Here is a 19538-nt window from a genome sequence, read left to right as displayed (position 1 = left end):
TGAGGTAGGTGCTGTTACTATCTCCACTTTATAAATGTGGAAACTGAGGGTAAGAGATGTCAGATGGTTTGCCCAGATCACATAGCTAGCAAGTGTTGGAGGTAGGATTAAAACCTAGGTCTTCCCCCCTCTCTCCACTATACTCAACATGACCTGATGAAATAATTACATGTGTAAACAGAGTGAAGCAGAACTCGACATAATATAGGAGCTATAAGCTTCATACTCAGGCCAGATTCCCTTCAAACTCTACAGGGTCAACTATCCCCGGAGAAGCGAGGAAACCTGTACAGTGGAATGAGCCCTGTCTTAGGAGTCAGAGAACCAGGGTTCAAATCCCACCTCTGACACTTAGGGCAAGTGACATCACCTCTCCTGGCTCCAGTGTCCTGATCTGTAGAGTAAGAAGGCTGGACTATATGGCCTCCTCCTCAGAGGCCTTTACCTTATAACCTTCCAGCTTCAAGTCTATGATCCTATATACTACAAAAGCTCATCTGGTTCTCTCACAAGAGTAAGACTGAAGACTAATTCTTCCTGGCACAGGATTATAAGCCTAATTTTTGATACTGAAGTAAAAAAAGGGAGGTATTTAGAATTATTTTCAGGGCTAGGAGGATATAGCTCTTGATCCCACTAAACCAGAATTCACAACTTCGAATCTCAGCTCCACCCACACTGAGAAGAGAGGACGTCAGACTCCAGCCTCTTGAACCTCACCTCAGGGATGCAATCCTCATGGGTCACTACTCGGACAATGTCATCTAAAGGAAGGAGGGAGTTACACTTGATCTCTGTGTAGACATTTTTACCCTCCGTGCATACTGCTAAGAGTTCTACCAAGTGGATATGGTACATCAGAGGGCTATTTTCATCCATTCGGTCCCGTTCTGATCTCATCATCTGGATGAGCGTCTGGAAGGAGGCCCTGTCATTGTAGAACACAAGGACATCTTCTCCTGAATTGACCAACTACAAAAAGGAAGGAAAATACGCGTATCAAAAGCTTAAGAGGGAATAAGATGCTACAGAAATCTGTTTACTGAGATAAATAAAAATGAAAGGCTCTACCACTGGTCTTCCACTGCTGGACTCCCAAAGGATAACAGAAAAGATATAAAAGCTCATTTATACTAGGCTGGTTCTATTCCCTTTCCCAAATTAAGCATTATTTCTACTCCAGTTCCAACCCAGAGATACAAAAAATACACATGACTTGAATGAAAAATTAATTGCAAGAAAATAGGTGTCTTTGGAGGAAGTCCTCTACAAAAGAAGAGCCTCATATTGTGTTAGGTGTGACAGCAATAACAGGGATAAGGATAGGGTCTTTGATTTTCTTTGCTATAGGGAGCTCCTGGATAAGGACATTCTCTCTATCAGATAGGTGACTGCTCTAGAGCCCATCTGTACTGAGAAGGTAAGGGACCTGCCCAGGGTTACACAGCCAATGTGGCTCAAAGGCCTGCTCTAACCAAGGTCTTCCCAAGTCCATGGCCAACTCTAGTCACTACACTCGAAGGCTTCTTCAGTGAGGATGTCAAATGGAAAATTCCTACTTCACACCAGCTGCGACCACACAGAAACAGGCAGCTCTCACTCACCTCAGCCATGACCATGTCTTGGCACTTCTTAATAAACTTCCCTTCGGCCTTGACAATTGTTTGCAGGAATTTGATGTACTGAACATTCCTGCCATGTGTTTCAATACAATGAACAAAGTGCTGGACGACTCTCTCGTTGATCTCACTGCAAAGCTGGAAGTTATTCATGAAAATGTGTTGCATCGTCACTGCCTCCAGGATCTAACATGGGAAGGAAGGTCTCAGTTTAAGGAAACTGAATAAAGAAGATGTCTAAGTATTCAGGAAGTGTGAGAATGAATATTGTGTATCGCTCACGCAAAAGAGCCATGACTTCATTAGCTTGGGAAATTGCTGGGACACTGAGAGATGGCTGCCATCACACCCAGACTGTCACCCATTGCTGACTCGGTTTTAAGTAAGTCCTATGAAGCATACAAGTGACTTAATAGCAGAGATATATAGGCTAGAACCAGACCCGGGACATTACTGCTATAGCAACTCCCAGGTGAAGAAAGTCCCTCTACTGATACAAACCAGCCCTTTCCCTGCAAGGGGGTAATCAACAAAGAAAAGGGACTAGCATCTGGGGGGGGGCACCAGGGTAGGCTTCCTGTAGAAGGTAGGGTTTGAACTGGGACTTGAAAGAAGACTGGGGAGCCAGAAGACACAGATGAGGGGGGGAGAGCATTCCAGGCTTGAAGGACAGCCAGTTAAAATTCAGAGAGGAGAAAGATGGAGTCACACAAGGGAAGGGATAGGCAGCTTTAGAGTGGGTCACTTTGGCAGAGGGAGGAGGTGCAAAGTGTGGGACTGAGAACTGGGTTCGAATAACAACAGCATGGGGGTGGCTCAGAATGACCTCAATAGGGAGGGTACGACCAGGTGGGGATTTGTTAATCATCGAGAGATGAATTCAGGCGGGCTACTGATAGCCACCATGCCAAATTTCCTGTCAAAGATTTATGGCTTTGTAAATAAATCCTAATGTATACACAGGTTAAGTAACTTGTCCAGGATGACACAATTAGCAGGTGTCACAGGTAGGGTTAAATCCAGGCCTTCTTTTAGGCCAGATCTCTATTCACTACATCTTACTACCCCAAGGACTTGCCTAGGGTTACATAGCTAGTAAATATCAAGGGTAGGATTTGAACCTAGGCCTTTTCCTTTGCTACAAGTATGGGCTCAATTCCAGCCAGGTGTGGTATAGATCTAAAAGTAACTGATTGAAAAATAAGAGATTAGCAATAATAATAATATAGTGCTTACTATGTGCCAAGCACTGTACTAAGTGCTTTATAATTATTATCTCATTTCATCCTCACAACAACCCTGAGAAGTAGATGCTATTATGATCCCCATTTTACTTCTACTTTTTTTTTAACAGATGAGGAAACTCGGGCAAATAGAGATTAAGTGACTTGCCCAGGCTCACACAGCTAGTACGTGTCCATAGCTGGATTGAAGTCCATTCTATGTGACTCTAGAGCCAGCACTCTATTCACCGTGCCACCTCGCTGTCCTGATTCAATAAAACCTTTTTCTGGGAGGGGAATTATACTTAAAAAAATTCAAACCAGTGTCTTCAAACCACCCCCCGCCAATACTTTTAAACTCATCCTACCCTGCGCACACTTTTCGTTCCTAATCTCCTCTCATTGTAGGCCAGGCAACATTCATGGCTTCTGAGTTGGGTTCCAGGATGCCCATCTGGACCAGCCTGGTTCCAGACCCAAGAAGAACAAAATTTTATAAAACAAGCCACCCTTCCTGCCTCGTGCCCTTCTTCTCTAGGGCTCTAAGTGGTCAATGATCTTACCCCAGGATTCAGAAAGAGGTTGATATGCTTGTGGAGGAGAGTCTGGTTCTGCTGGTTACCAGCACAGAAGTTCTGCAGAAACTCATGAGCCAGCTTCATGATCTCCTGCATCCGCGTATCTTCAGCCTAGGCAGAATGATGAGGAAGAGACGGGGTTAAGAGAGCGCACGAGAATGGGACGATGGAAAGAATACTGACCTGCAAGCTAGAAGACCTGGATTCCTGTGACATCTCTTTCACTAGCTAGTTGTATGATGCAATCACTTAGTATTTATTGGGTGTAAGGCACTGACACAGAACAGGTGACCTTTGGCAAATCACTATCTGAGCCTCTATTCATTCACCTGTAAAATAAGGGCATTGGGCTAGATGCTCTCTGAATAACCTTCCAGCTCTATTAGAATTCAAAGGCCTTTATGAATTAAGCCCTTTGGACAAACTGAAAACTTTGATGCTGAAATGGTATTCTGCAGACGAGACACTTTGGCATCCTTTGGTCTAAGGGAAACAAACCGTTTTTAGGAACAGGGAGATGTGGCATGGTCAAATAGATAGAATGGCTAGCCTCAGAGACGAGAAGATGTAGGTTCATGTCCTGACACTAAAACATACTTCCTCATTAAGACCATATGGGGAAGTCACTTAAAATCTCAGTGTCCTAAGCAATCCTCTAAGACTTAAAGGAGTTAATTTTCACACCCAGGAGATCTCCACACCAACGATCACAGGTATGGTCCCCAAAAATTAATAATTTAGGGACAAAGCAAGATATATTCCAATGAAACGGTTTAACTACTTGAATCGAAACATTTTAATTCGTGATTTTATGCTACAAGCTTGCACAGAGAGAGTGACAGCTAATAAAAAGTCTTTTCCAATTCAAATTCACTGATTCATGTCCATTATTGATATAAGGCCACCTGAGCTCCCTGAAGGGCAGCCATTATCATCTTTTCCCATTTTCTAAAAATACACTCTCATGAAACTATCTCTTAGGTTTGCCTTTCAAGTTGTCTACTGCCAGGCCAACTATTTTCATGGTGAAATGGTACACATAATGTCTTTTGATTTGTGCATAATGTAGATTTAAGTGAGGCAAAGGAAATCATCGGGCCTCACTCTCTCTTCCAAAGTTGTCACAGTCCAGTGGCAGGACAGAGTAGTAAACAGAGCAGTAAACACCTTGGTGTCTTTGATGTCTCACCAAGCTTTAAGCACTCCACAGTGCCTGCTTCAGTTGCCTTTATGGTTATTGGAACAAACTGTTCTTACCTGCCCATCCCACCAGGGGAAGTCATCAAATGCTTGGGGTAGACACCCCACCCCCAATTCACTGAAGGGTTTGAGACCCTCCGATTACAACCTCAACCTGGTTTAGCCCATCTGTGTAGACCTGCTCCCAGATTTACAGAATCTCAGAGTGGGAAGGGGTCTGAGAGGCCATCCCCAGTCTAACCCGTACCTGAACAAGAAAGCTATCTGCATCATATCTGAAAAAGTGGTTGGTTCAGCCCCTGCCTGGAGACCTAGAATGAGGGGAAACCCATTCCCTCCCAAGGCAACTCATCCCATTTTTGTATTTCTCTAGTTAAGAAGTTTATCCTAACTATTCTGTTCAAATTTGCTTTTTAGCAACTTCTACCAATGTATTCTAGGTCTGCCATTTGGGGTAACTGAAACAACCAAATCCTTCCCCATTGTGTCCCACATCTCTGTTTACAGAAATTTTACTCAATTCTGTACAAGTAACGAGGGCTCTCATAGGGAACGTAATGACCTACAGAGGATCCCTCGAAACAGCACAACGCAACCCCATCATATTCATAAAGGACTTCTCGATTCCCAAAGCACTTTTACAGACCTCGTCCCAAAGGATTCTCAAAACCACCCTTTGCGGGAGACAAAGCAGAGACCTCGTGTTTGCTTTATGAAAGAATCTTAGTTATGTGTTTTGGCAACAAAAAAAGGGCAGTGGAAGGGTTAAAGAATTTTTAAAGTCCAAGTATGACTTGGCAAGGCCATGTATTGAGGGGAACACAGCACAATTTTTGCATTTCTTTGTAAACCTTGCCCTTAGCACAGTTCCTAGAATATAATAAGCACTTAGGAAATGCTTGTTGACTGACAACTTCACCATAAGAAATCTAGAGTGTTCCTTAACAAAGACACTTTTCTCTAGCTCATAGTCATCATTTTAAATGCTTCTACTCAATTTTATCTTTCTCTAAAAAATTCTACCAGATAGACTGTTAGTTGAATATTTTTTTTCCTTATGAAAAGGAATCCAAAAAGGTAACCAGCAGTAAGGATAACCTATCACTGAGATTATCCATTATCGGAAAAATCCTAGACCACAGGTTCTAAACTAACTAGGATCCACAAATGCAATGCAGGGAGTCTGTTCACTTGGACAGGAAAAAGTAAAACTTTGTTTTCACTTACCTTCAGTTACTTTTGTAATCCTCTCTGTGCCCTCAGCTAGGCCAGGCCTCTGACTCTGCATTCTTGGTTAAGACTGACCAGAGTTTGTGTTCCACTGATACAATCTTTGACAACCAAGCACAACTTTCATAACCACAGGAAGGAAGCATCTGCCTGAGAACGTTCTACCTGCTGTCCATAAGTCATTTTAGTGGTTCACAAACTATATCTAAAAGATGACATTTTCCATTTCCAGGTAACTCAACTTCTGGTGCCTTTAGTTAAGAAGAAAGGTCCTTGGCCTGATACCGCATCATTCAATGGCTCTGAAAATCGAGCTTATTAACATTTGTTTCCAAAGACTCCCAAGTGACTAACTGCTCACCCCACCCCATCCCATACATTTTCCTCATCCCCTATTTTAGGAAGCTCTTTCTTTTTTGTGCTCAAAATGTTCACACATTCAACCAAACCTTCATTCATGAGAGTGTGGGGAGAGGGGGAAATCAAGGGATGATAATGCCAGGCTGATGTCTGCACTGTGTGGCTGACTTACCTTTTCATAGGGGATCTGTAGGAGCTCCAGGACAACAGCGTGAGCTCCCATGTTTCGCAACAGTCGCTGTTGTTGCTTTCTGCTCTTCCGGACAGAGGCACTCTCTTGGACACACAGTTTGCTAAGTCTAATTAAAATCTGGGAGAAAACAATAGGTCTGCTTCAGTGGTCCTCTCAGAAGTACTAGAGTTCTCTGAATATGAATTGTATTAAGAAGAGAAGAGAGGGAAAAGGTGGCTAAATGGCAAAAATAGGTGGGAAGTACCCCTATTGCTACCACCCCTGCTGAACAGTAAGTAGGTTCCAGAGAGAACCAGACAAGGCTTTGTATATAAACAGCTGCCTAAGACAGTGTCAGTAAAAGTCAAATGTAGTGCTTATTGGTTGTTATAGACAGCCTGGGGTTGGAGGCTGTAGTACTCAGAGTGATGGTTTTTTGATGTTCAATTCAATTCAAAATATTTATATTACAATGTAAATAAAAAAATAACTACAAAACAACTGAAGATAAATTTTGATGTTCAATTCAATTCAAAATATTTATATTACAATGTAAATTAAAAAAAACTACAAAACAACTGAAGATAAATGTTGCAAAATTACAAAAAACAAGCCTGCCCCCAAAGAAGAGATGTAGGAAGACAGATCCCCTCTCCACTTTGCAGAGATGGAAGTCCCCCGTGTGGATTACTACACATGATGTCAACTTTTTTTTTGATGCAATGATCAATATTGCTGATTGTTTTATTTCTCTTCTTCCTCTTGTTCTGATGTTGTTGTTGTTAAGAAATATTCTTTATTATATAAGATGGCTCTTGGGGAGGGAAAGGGATATGGGTGAAATTTAGACAATGTGAAAAAAATTTCTATAAAAATCATTTTTAAATGTTTATTAAATGCTTAGAGTGTATAAAGAGTTGGGCAAACAAAAAACAAAACAAAGTCCTTTCTCTCAAATCTCTGATGTGGGCTACTGCACACTGATAAGCAAATGCAAAATAATGTAAAGTAGAAGAGAATGCTCCAGTTGTGGGGATTAGGAAATCCTTCTCATAGTAGACAGCACCTAAGCCTAGAAGGAAGGGAACCATTCTAAGGTAAAGGGGAAGATGGAATATATTCCAACCATAGATAAGAGTCTGAGCAAATGCATGAAGCAAGAGAGGAAAGCTTGATTTGGGAGAATGTGCCTATTAGGGGGAACATGAATTGTGTAAAAGGAGTGACTTGAGATAGGGTTAGATTGGTAACCTGGAGCTAGATCGTGAAGGGCTTAAAACTGCAGGCTGGGCAATATAAATCCTAGAGGTAATAGGGAGTTAAAGAAAATGTTTGAGAAGACCAATTCTTTGGATACATAGTCATAGATGGCAGAACTTGGGAAAGACACATTGTTGCGGAAAATATCGCCATTGCTAAAGCCTTCTCATTTTGGATGGCCCAAAGCTAGCTAGCGGTCTTAACCTGGGGTCTATGAACTTTTTTTAAAAAAAATATTCTGATAACAGTTTTTCAATAGAATTGTTTTCCTTTGTCTACATATTACTTAATGCATTTAATAATATCCTTCTGAATTTGGAACTCAAAAGTTTTAAAAAACAAATGTTAAAAATTGTTTTTACATGTAACTGGGGAAAAATAAAAACAAAATACTAAAAAAATATCATTCTGAGAAAAGGTCCATTGGCTTCATCAGAATGTCAAAAGGTCACGTAATACAAAAAAAGCTAAGGACCCATGCCCTAAAGCTAAGCGCTGATTTCTACTGAGAAAGAAGCCAAGATGTTCATGTTGCCAAGAGCACTGGCATAGTTCACCATGAGAAAGAAAAAAAAAGTTGGAATCTTACCTCTTTCACGACTCGGTAGTTGTAGCTGCTGGTACTTTCATGTTTCTGAGACTTGGTATTCCCTTCCTAGTGACCAAAACACACATAGTTCCTATTACTGTGCAATTCTGATGCGACTATACACTTTTCAGTTTCATATGTAAAGGCGATGACTGAGTCAGCACAAAGCCTTGAAATTATTTTCCAACAGCACTAATGGGGACTGTGTCAGGTCAGCACCATGTTTCTGTGAGATACAAGGCTGGAGCTAGTGGTTATTCTCAGTGAAGTTAGCTAATCCATCCTGTGAGTCTGTAATCAAGGTAATTAATTAATGCATTCAAACAAAGGCTAATACATGGTGAAAGAGAACTGTTGGAGGCAAAATTAGGGGACAGACTGTGGCTGGTTTTCATACTTCAAGAAGCAAATTGTATTTTGGACTCATAGTTAAAAGCTTAGTCCCTTTAGGGAGAAATTATTATCTAGATTATGAGGGAGAACATAGTATAATGGATAGAGGAATGGAATTGGAAAGACCTGGGTTCTAGTCTACACATACTAGCTATGTGATCACAGGCAAATCATTTAATCTCTTAATGCCCCCAGGCAACTCTTTAAGATGACAAGGTCAAGGCCACAGCTGGTCTTTAACAGTGGTAGCAGATTCTACATTGAGATATTCTGGTGCCACTGCTATTACAAGTCTGGATTATTTGCCTGGATGTGCAACCTAGCTTCCTGGAGAATTACATACCTCTGTTTTCTTGTGTTCATTTTCACCAGATGCTCCATCCATTGTCTCATCAGGTCCCTGCCCTTTGTACACCCAAAGTTCTGACTTTTCCACGATGGATCTCAGTTGGTCTAAGTCTTGTTTGATCTGTTTGTAGTTGTCCACATCTTGGCTGGTAACAAGTAGTTGAACCTTGGATGAATACAATCCATTAGTTGAACACAACACTCTTTCTGCAGGTACGATGGAAAGAGCTGAGACCAACAAAAGGCTACCTGTTTGAATGCTTGCAGAACTTCTTGCCTCTGACTAAAGTGCCTGAAGAGAAGCTGAAGTGCTCCAGACACGAGGGGTGGGTAGTCATGCATCGTCAAATGGAGCAGCACTCGGAGAAATGTTCTGCCCCCGTGATCATCCAAGTCCAACGGCGTGTTCTCTTCACTACAGATGTGTGGAAGGTGAGAAAAGGGTAAATTTACTGTCAACTTTCCCTCCTTGCCTATGCAGCACCACATGATGGAAAGGACCCAGAAGCCCTGGGTTTGGGGCTCATGTCTGATGCTAACAAGGTGTGTCTCACTGTGGAAAAGGGATGTCAACTCTCTGAACCTCAGTGCCCTAATCTATCAAACAGAGAAAGGAATATATGCTATATCAATGTTTGCTATTGTAACTCCACTTTGCTTTGTCATTCTCTTTTCTTTACTAAGGGGTAGCTGAAGTTTCTATCCTTCAGGCTGAAAAATCAGTAACCCACTAGTTAGCACACCCATGAATACAACTCTCTCTTTCTCTATCTCTGTCTCTTCCCCTCCCCTATCTCTCTTTCTCTTTCAATTTTCATCAGTTCTCTCTAAGACACATACATATACAAACACACATATTAACCAGACTTGTGATACCACTCATGTAGGTAGCTCACAGAAAGGACTTTGCATTCCTAAAGTGGAGGCACCTGCTCTATAACATATATTCTTAGAGAGTTGTCTGGGGCCCTGACATGAGATGTTAAGTAACTTGTCCAGGGTCACAGAGCTAGTATGCGTCAGAAGGATACAATTAAAATCTAATAATAATGGGACCGCTAATATTAATATATCTCATTTTCTCCTTCAATAAAACCAAAAATGACAGAGATAAGGGACGATTAGGATGTCAAGATAATCATCATTTATTTTAGAGAGCCACTGGGTGACTTGACTTGCCTAAAGTTAAACAGCTAGTGACAGACAAGACTGAGCTCGGAGGTCCTGACAGCTCAGAAAGACTCTACCTGATGTGGGGACCATCAGAACTTCAGATGGATGATGTCGAAGCTGGTCACCCCTTCCTAGCAGAACACTTATAGACTAGAGATTTCCAGCCCTTACCCAGTGGGGTCATGCTGATTGGAAAGGGCTGATTCCCTCTAGCTGGCCCTAACCACCCAACCAGGCCTTCATCTTGCCATGCTTTTACATGCAGTCTCCCTCACCTCCATTTTTCACCTCCTACTCTGGGAACAGGAATCAAATCAGTATTACCATTATTTCTAGAAACTGTGTGCCATTCATTTGCCCCATAGCTCTGCCCATCATCCCTATGACTTCACTCTTCCCAGTCTATTATCTCCCCTATCTGTGTCTATATCAGAAAGGAAGTCTTTCAGTAGATAATGAATGACCACTTGTCATGCATATTGTAGTGCAGATTTCTTTGGTGTATGGGTTGGAGTACATGGATGTTTTCAACTCTCAAATTCTGTGATTTGGCGATTTGCTTGAGGGCAGAAACAATCTCTCTTTTTATGTATCCCCACTGCTTAGCACAGACAGTAAGTACTTAATAAATACTGCTTCATCCATTCATTTGTTCATTCATTAATGCAGCCATCTCTTCTTTCCACTAGACTTAACCACCTTGGGTGGTCAGAATTCCAAGGAACATACTAAGTAAATTTAACCTGAAGAAAGTCTGTATTTCCTTTGACTGCAAGAAATAAAGGCCCAGGGACAGACACGAGAGTCCTTTCCCCCAAACTCCAGAAACATTTGCCACATAATATTGAAAATATACTTTCCTTCCTCCAAAGATTCCCTCTGCTTGCTCCTCAATATGTTCAAAGTCAAGAGCTCCTGAAAAATGAGAAATATATACATTCATTTCATTTGAGAACATCAACATATATGACCTCAGCATGTGGAAATATTTCACCAGAAAATGATAACTGAAATTTATCATCAAAAAATATTTAGATTTAAGTCCCCTGAAGAGGGAAAAGGGGACTCATTTTCTAATGGTGTTCCATTCTCACCAAATAAAATTATTATCACTCTGAGAAAAAAGAAAACAAGACAAATTATGACCACACATCATCCCAAGGTTCCTACTCCCCCCCATTCATTCCTAAGTTATAACACAGATAGTTGCCTTACTGAGTGGGTGTTTCCTGGGGATTGAGGGATTCATTAATCTTCAGGAAATACCCCGGGCCCTCAACTGCTAAAGAAGTATTAGGCAGCTAACCAACTCCTTGACGTCCGGAATCATTTGCTCTTATCCCCCAAGCACTTACCAAAAATACCTATGTCCTTACCACATGGGGAAAAAACATGTTCCAGAATTAGAAATAATAAGTTAGGAAGCAAGCTTTCTCTTACCAATGTCATGAAATGCTTGTGTTAAAAAGACTTTTACGTGACTGCTGTTGCTCCATATCACTTTCCCCTCAAAATCTGACCCTTCCCCAAGAAAAAGTCATCACCGTGCCTGGTTTTAGGAAGCTTAGGGCGGGAAGAAAGTTTTTTTTCCCCACCTGATGCCTTCTACTTTAGGCCAGTATATTTATCCTAACAGCCCATTTCCAGGGAAGTGAACACAATTGATCTATGACCAGAAGTTCCTTTGGGTGGATTCTGGTTTCAGGTGCTCTTACTACATGGAACATTCTCCAAGTGCAGTAACCCCAAAGAACACTGACTACAACCTTGAGGACAATGACAATGTTTCACTGCTGCCCATTCCATTCCAGTGGAGTCCAGAAAAAATGCCTGTTGTGCCTATGGAGGAACTATGGCTAGTGGGTACAAAGGTCGGATGTCAACACAAAGATCACAGAGGCCACTGCTACTGGTCATGAACTGGGAGGACAGAGGGAGTCTAAATGCTTATGGAAGGCTAACAGGGAGGGCTCACAGAGAAATCTGGTCAGGACTGCGGCGCTCTGAATTTTCTGGTGATGAAAAGGTCTGGTTTGCAAAAAATGTCGGTTGCCAGGAAGCCCCCAGGACTTGTGGCAAAGCTGCTGATTAATTCTGAAGAAACCACTAAAATAAATATACTTATCTTACTATCTAAAATATATAGATAGATAGATAGAGAGAGAGAGAGAGAGAGAGAGAGAGAGAGAGAGAGAGATAGATATAGATATATAGATATAGATATAGATATAGATATAGATATAGATATAGATATAGATATAGATATAGATATAGATATAGATATAGATATAGATATATGTACTTATCTTACTATCTAAAAAAAAAGAATGAGAAAACTTAATCCTCCTCATAATGGAAATTGGGCTTTTCCCTTCGGGGTTGGGCATAGACACATTATGAAAATACTCAGGATCAAATTAGAGTAGATCTTCGGTAGGAGAAAAAAGAAAATGGAAAAAGGGAGAGGAGAAAAATAGCAGATGTGTTTTTCATCCTATTTCCAAGTACAGGTGAACACATTTTGTGCTGAAGAATCAATAAGGTTCGCCACTTCTAAAAAATGAAAACCAAGGTAGTACACATCTGGCTTTCTCTAAAAACAGAGGTCCTCCACCCATTGAAGACTCCATGCCATCTTTGAAGACCTACTGTTGGAATAACTCACCCGGCACATTACTTGGTCCCTCCTGATTGCTGCTTCCTGAGGATGTCTCAGAGGTCTGGGAATTGCTTTCATCAAACTCCCGTTTAAATATACACAGGAGGCATGAGATCCTATAATCCAATCTCACATTCAAAATAAACTGGAGATTCAAGTGGAAATGGAAATAGATTGGTTATATTTACATACTGCCTTTAAAACATGCCCTCCCCCCACCTCAGCTGTGGCACTTGACCTGGGCTTGGTTTCAGCCATACCAGATGCTCTGAAAACTTAGTGAATCAAATATTTATTTAGCTGACTTGTAAACAGTCAGGTTAACAGAAATGTGCTTGGACACAGAGTATTAAGCCATCCCCTATCACCTTAACTTCTTATGGAATCTGCATTACCATAGCCACAGGCACAAATGGTTAATGCTAAGTCAATGTCCAAAAATGCTACTTTGAAATTCAATTGAATTCAACAGTTGTTAAGGGCCTACACTAAGGGCCTTTCAAGAGAAAGAATACAATGGGATATTAAGAAAAATCAGGAGAACATAGAAAGAAATCCATTTTTTATTAATACACCACTTGTTAGGTATGATATTTGTTAAAATACAATTGTTCCTTCTCACTTAGAAGTATACCATGTCAGATTTTTTCTATCCACTGTTTTATTTAGCCCAATTTTTTTCTCTTCTTCCTCTTTTTCTTAAAAAAAAATCCTCTGCTATAAAGGATGGTTCTTTGAGAGAAGGCAAGAGGAAGAACACAAAGTGAAATCTAGGTGATATAAAAACAAAAGATTTCAATTAAAAAAATCTATTTTTACAAAATGACATATATTCATAGAATCTGACTCATCCTCCCTTCTCCCTCCACCCACCTATTTCATATACAATCATATCTTCTCACACAGCTATCCTTACCCTACTCCTAACTGGTCTTCCTGCCTATAATCTCTCCCCTTTTGAGTGTATCTTTTCCATAGCTTCCAAACTAATCTCCCTAAGGCACAAGCTCAATGATGTTACTTACTTTCTCCCCTGCTCAGCCTAAAATCTTCAGTGGCTCTTTTACTGCTTATAGATTAAAATATAAATTCCTTAGCCAGGCATTCAAAGTCTTTTTACAGTCTTGCTGCACCTGAATTTCCAGGCCAATTTCCCATCATTCCTTTGCCCATCCTCTACATTCTAGATGTTCCCTAGTCTCATGACTGCACATTCACAAAGGCCACCTCACGCCTGGACATTCTTCTTCCTTCTTAAAAGTGAAACTCATACGCTGTCTCCTCCCTGAACCATTTCTTAATCCTTCGTCATAGGACCATAAATTTAGAACTGGAAGTGACCTTAGGAGTCATTTATCATAGGATCACAGAGAGAGTGCTAGAAGGGATCTCAGAGGCCCTTTCTTCCAACCCCCGCATTTCAGAGATGAGGAATATGAGGTCAGGTGACCTGCCCAAACACAATATGGGCTGTAAGTCAGAAAGTTGGTATTTGAACCCAAGTCTTTTGGCTCTAAATTCAGAACTTTTCCCACTAGACAACCAGCTGAAAAAGTGTTCCCTTCCTCCTCATATTTTCCTTGAGCACTTACTCTGTATTTCTCCTTTATCTTAAACATACTGTCCTTTTTTTTATACTTATTTGTTTACATGCTGTGTTCCTCCCCCAACTCCCACACTCCCACCATCAATAGACTGAAGAGAAGCATTTGGCCATTTTTCATTTTAATACTCCTTCTTGCTAAGCACAGGGCTTTACACACATCCCTTCCATACTTAAGGATCTATGGCTTTGTCAATTGGGGTGCTCTCTTCACTGCTGCCAATTATAATCTTCTCTCTGATTTATTACATGTTCCTTGAGAGCTGTTGTGGTCAAAAAGTTCATCCTGCAATCAACCTACATACACTGTTCATTGAATGAAAGGTATATTATCCTTCCCTATGTCCACACTCAAAGTCATTGGCAACCTGGATTTTTCTAAGTAGTCCCATCATCCTATCACTAAATAGAGATAACTGCCTCATATTTGCCAATGTTTGCACCCTTTAATTCTGTTCTCACTTCATTGCAGTAGCTAGCATTTCTAGAATGATGTTAAATAAAAGTGGAGAGAGAAGGTACTCTGGCTTTATCCTTTTTTCTACTAGTGTTTCTGCAAAGCAAAAAATGCTAGCTCCTTGGTTTTAAATATATACTTTTGACCATATTAAATAAAGAAGAGTCCTTTTAAGCTCATGTTTTTTAGGCTTTTTAACATAAATCAGTGCTCTGTGTTCTTAAAAGCTCCTTTAGCATCTGTTGTGGTTTTGCTAGGATTTTTTCTTATGTTCTAATTTTTGGCTACTACAAAAAAGCCCAGTTTCTATAATTTTTTTGACATATAAGTCCTCTTTCTTTGATGTCTTTGGGATGTAGGCCTAGTAGTGGTATAGCTGGGTCAAAGAGTAAAGGACAGTTGAGGAATTTGGGTGTCATGCTTTCCAGAATGGCTGGACCAATTCACTGCTCCACTGACCGACATGGTGTGCCTGTTCATTTGTCATTTTCCATTTTCGTCATCCTTGCCAGTCTGACGGGTATGAGGGGGAACTTCAAACTTAATTACATTTCTCTAATTATTAGGAATTTAAAACAATTTTAAAAATATAGTTGTTGATTGGATTTCTTCCTTTGAAAACTGCCTGTTCATATCCTTTGACCATCTCTATATTAAGGAATGGCTCTTAGTTTTATAAATTTGACTCTTTTCCTTTTTATCTTAAATACGAGACCTTTATCAGAATAACTTGCTGCAAAGATTTTTTTCCCATTTGTCTGTTTCCATTCTAATTTTAAATATATCAAATGGAGAATCAAAAAATGAGGAAAGGTTTATCTAATGTTCAGTCTCCAAACTTTTGAGAAATGTCTGCCACTGAAAAAAGGAGCTAATAAAAAAGTGTGGTTGAAAGTATACTGTATTATGCTTCCAGCAGACTGATTGTGAAGCAGACTTCCTGTCTTGGCAGAAAAAGTGGTGAAATACAGGAGCAGAGTGGAGCATATGTTGTCAGCCATGGACAATGTGTTGATGTTTCATTTAACTGAATTTTTTTTTTTTTGCTACAACGGAGGGTTCTTTTGGGTGACAGTGGAGAAGCCATTGAGAGATGATAGTGATGGGGGGAAAAGAACAAAAATTCCTAAACAAAGTGAAACAAAAACATTAGTATTTTACTTTAAAAATAAATCTGAAAATAGAAGAATCATTCACACTTTTTGGAGAAATTTTGAACCAGAAAACTCAAGGAGTTTTCCATAAGGAAAGCTGTACTTGAGGTTGGTAAGCCATATCCCTTCCGTATTTTCCTAATGTATAAACAGAGATGTGACAAGGTCAAGTGAAGACCTAAAATGAAACCACGGCAAGACTAGAGAGAAGTGAGGAAGAGAGAACTCCATGTTAGTGTGATGTACTGAGATTGTTTCCTGTAATAGAGGCAGTGGGATGGAGCAGATGGAGCACTGCATTTGCAGTCAGGAAAACCTTGGTTCAAATTCCTCCTTGGACACTTACTAGCTGTGTGACCATAGGCTAATGGCATAATACCTCTCTCGACCCCAGTTTTCTCATCTGTAAAATGGAGATGATAAGAGGACCCACCTTCATTGGGTTATTATGGTGATCCAATGCTGAGTACTCGGCAAACCTTAAAGTGCTATATGTTAATTATTATTATTATGAATAACAACCATGATGGTAAAGCAGAGGATAAAATACAACTTAAGAGTTGTTTTTCTTTAAAGAAAGCATAAGTTGAAGAGAATCTGGATTTAGATCCTAGTTTTGTGTGGGCTTGGACAATAACAACAGACACAGAGCACCTAGAACAGCAGCACTTGGGGGGCAGGGACTTTTTCATTTCTTTGTGTCCCCAGCCCTTGTCACCGTGCCTGGCACTAGTACTTAATAAATGCTCATCAGCTGATTAAATACATTATCTCCTTTGAACGTGGGCAAAGCCGCTTAAATTTTCTGTAAAATGAGAGGACTGAACAAGCTGATCTCTACAATAACTTCCAGCTCTTAATCAATGATGTCATGAATTATCATTCAAGGAAACATCAGACTAATTCTAAGCCCTTCCACCCTATCCAGGCAAGAGTACTACAGCTCCCTATCATGGAAGAGATTCCATTTTGGAAATGTTCTTCTGCCCCTGGGGTCCCCCATTGACTAGAAGATACCTGAAGAATCTCAATGATCTTCAACTTGGTATCCATGACCATGATATCTTCTTTCTCAGGTTCTGTTTGTTTCACATTCCCTTCAGGGGCAGCTGCCATGGGAGTCATGGGCAAAAACCCTCCACCCCTGAGGACAACCTGAGTCATCAGCTCTCCAACTCCATGGATGGACCTCATCACATTACTGCCTATGGAACAGAAAGGATAATCCGAAAGTTATGACCTCATCTCTAAAGGCTTTCCCTCGGAGGGTTGAGGTTGGGCATTGCCTTTACAAATGGGAGCCTGACTATCTCCTTCTACTGTCTTCTCTATTGGCAAATTTCATATTGAAGAAGGGGGTCCCTGGCTCTGAGATCATCAATACACATCTGCTCTAGGAACTAACTAAATCCCAACTGACATGTAGTCATCCAAAGGCCCCACATACTTGATTTACTTTAATGACAGCAGGATTGTAAATGGAAACACTTCTCCTCAAACTACTGAATGCCTGCCCTGGAGAGACACCATAGGAACCACCTCTCCTCGCCTCCCAACACGCCCTGCCTTCACTGCCCAATCCAACACGACATCAGCCTACAAGGATTTTATAATCTAATCTAGTTGAGAAAACAAGACATACCCTGAATAAGATAGTTTCACATATCATTATATATTCATATGATAAAGTGAAAGTGACCATTTACATAGTACAATATATGATAGCAGTTTTGAGAGCAGTGTATGATAAAAGGCAGCTAAGAGTAAAGTCCAGAATGGAAGGAATTTTTTATGATGACAATACCACAATTAAGTAATCTTCCCCATCACTTATTTATTTAAAAATTACTATTTATTTTCAACATTCATTTTTTAGAAATTTTCAGTTTTGAATATTTTCCCTCCCTTTAATCTCTCCCTCACCACTGGGAAGGTGAGCAATATGGTATCAGTTATACATTGAAATCATGCAAAACACTTTCCCATGTTAGCCATCCAGCACTTATTTCCTACCTTTATTTTCTTCTCCTTTTGCCATTTTGCTAATAGGGAAGATGGTAGTCACATGTACACAATCTAAGATAGCCAGTAGGATCTTGGTTAATCGTAAGAGGTCAGAGAAGTTGTAGAAACCAAAATAGATGAGATTTCTGGCCAAGTTCACAACCTATTTTTTTAAAAAGAATTAAATAGCCTTAAAAAGACTATCAAACAGAGTTCTTCCTGCCTTACTTTAAGTCTGACTCCTGGTTCATAATGACAAGTTTGTAAAAATTCTCAACTTTGTGATGACAGAAAAAACTCTGCTCAATTTACTCTATACAACTTTTCTAAAATGAGCAAGAATGGTCAGACATCTCTAACTAAGAAAGCTGCCAAGTCATTCATTTTATTTGACTCCGTTATGAGAAAAAAATGCTGACTTACTCATTTAGTCTACATAATTCCCTTAATACATTTGTACGTTAGACATAGTACCTTTTGATTTCAAGTTTTCTAGAATCTCATTACAGAGATACTTTCCAAAAAGATAAATATCAACACTAGACCTGGAAATGTAACTTTAAACACCCAATAAACTACTACATAATCTAATGGTAAGTTCACAAGAAGAAATAAAAATGTAATATAAAAAGTAACTTTCTTGACGTGATTAAAGAAGAATATTTCACTTCCTGTAAAGGACGGGGGTATGTTTTCCTCTGCCATTTTGTATGCTTCGATTCAGAATATACATTTGGCTTTTTTATTACATCTATCATTGGACAAAGCTGTGTTGTGTTTTTTTTTAAAGACTCCTTTCTATTTGTATTCAGAAGCAAATCTAAACTAGCGTCTCTATGCTGCAAAGACTAAGGCTTCAATATAAAAGCACACAAACTGATGTGGATATTTTCCAATTGACTGCTTACTAAAATGTCCATTTATGATCTGGTATTTTAAATTTTCACATTACCTCAAATGTGAGCTTATTTTTCTCTTTATCAGAGAAGGGAAACCTCTGACAAACCACATCTCTTAAATATTCCTCCACAAATTCCATAGTCTGAGCAAACCTCTCTTTAATTTCATCTTTGGAAGTTCCACTACTGTCATAGCTGCAAGGAAAAATAAAATTTAAATCTTGGGGCTGAAACTCAACAAAGATTACATATTTTTTTTAGCATGCTTCTTTTTAAACTACTGAGATGGGGAATAGAATTTTACCCAACTCTGCAAAACATTTCACAAATAAATTTTTCAAAAACTAATATTCTTTAAATTACATATTACAAGAAGGTTGAACATGAAAACCAGATAGTACTTTGAGAAATCACTACAATAAAAAGTGACATTTCAAGAATATTAAGTTAAATATTCTTTTAAAATTTAAGTAACATTTAACTTAACCATAACAGGCACCTTAGAGTAATGACAGGTATAATGTAGTGGGGAAAAAGGGCAATCCTACAGTTTACTAGCTTGGTTTCCATGATTTCACTTACTGACTCTGGTTTATTATAACCAGTATTAAAGTTAG

The 19538-nt window shown here is 39.8% G+C and overlaps 1 protein-coding gene across 9 annotated transcripts in view; it reads right to left on the bottom strand.

Moving 5' to 3' along the window:
* Window positions 1–19538, bottom strand: part of ITPR1 (inositol 1,4,5-trisphosphate receptor type 1) — a 393174-nt gene that overhangs the window by 182594 nt on the left and 191042 nt on the right. For all 9 annotated transcript variants that reach the window (XM_078152159.1, XM_078152160.1, XM_078152161.1 and 6 more), the window contains 12 exons: window positions 18975–19116; window positions 18032–18185; window positions 17036–17223; window positions 12811–12949; window positions 11008–11060; window positions 9222–9389; window positions 8968–9138; window positions 8232–8297; window positions 6383–6520; window positions 3406–3531; window positions 1605–1805; window positions 721–972 (listed from right to left, as the gene is read on the bottom strand). In XM_078152159.1, coding sequence (XP_078008285.1) covers window positions 721–972; window positions 1605–1805; window positions 3406–3531; window positions 6383–6520; window positions 8232–8297; window positions 8968–9138; window positions 9222–9389; window positions 11008–11060; window positions 12811–12949; window positions 17036–17223; window positions 18032–18185; window positions 18975–19116 — 1798 coding nt within the window. The remainder of the gene's footprint in view (window positions 1–720; window positions 973–1604; window positions 1806–3405; window positions 3532–6382; window positions 6521–8231; window positions 8298–8967; window positions 9139–9221; window positions 9390–11007; window positions 11061–12810; window positions 12950–17035; window positions 17224–18031; window positions 18186–18974; window positions 19117–19538) is intronic.

This window comes from Phascolarctos cinereus, unplaced genomic scaffold, assembly GCF_003287225.1.
Source record: "Phascolarctos cinereus isolate Bilbo 61053 unplaced genomic scaffold, phaCin_HiC Scaffold_4;HRSCAF=312, whole genome shotgun sequence".
NCBI classification, from domain to species: Eukaryota; Metazoa; Chordata; class Mammalia; order Diprotodontia; family Phascolarctidae; genus Phascolarctos; species Phascolarctos cinereus.
Note: the sequence above shows the minus strand (reverse complement) of the source record. Positions and strands in the feature narration are given on the sequence as shown.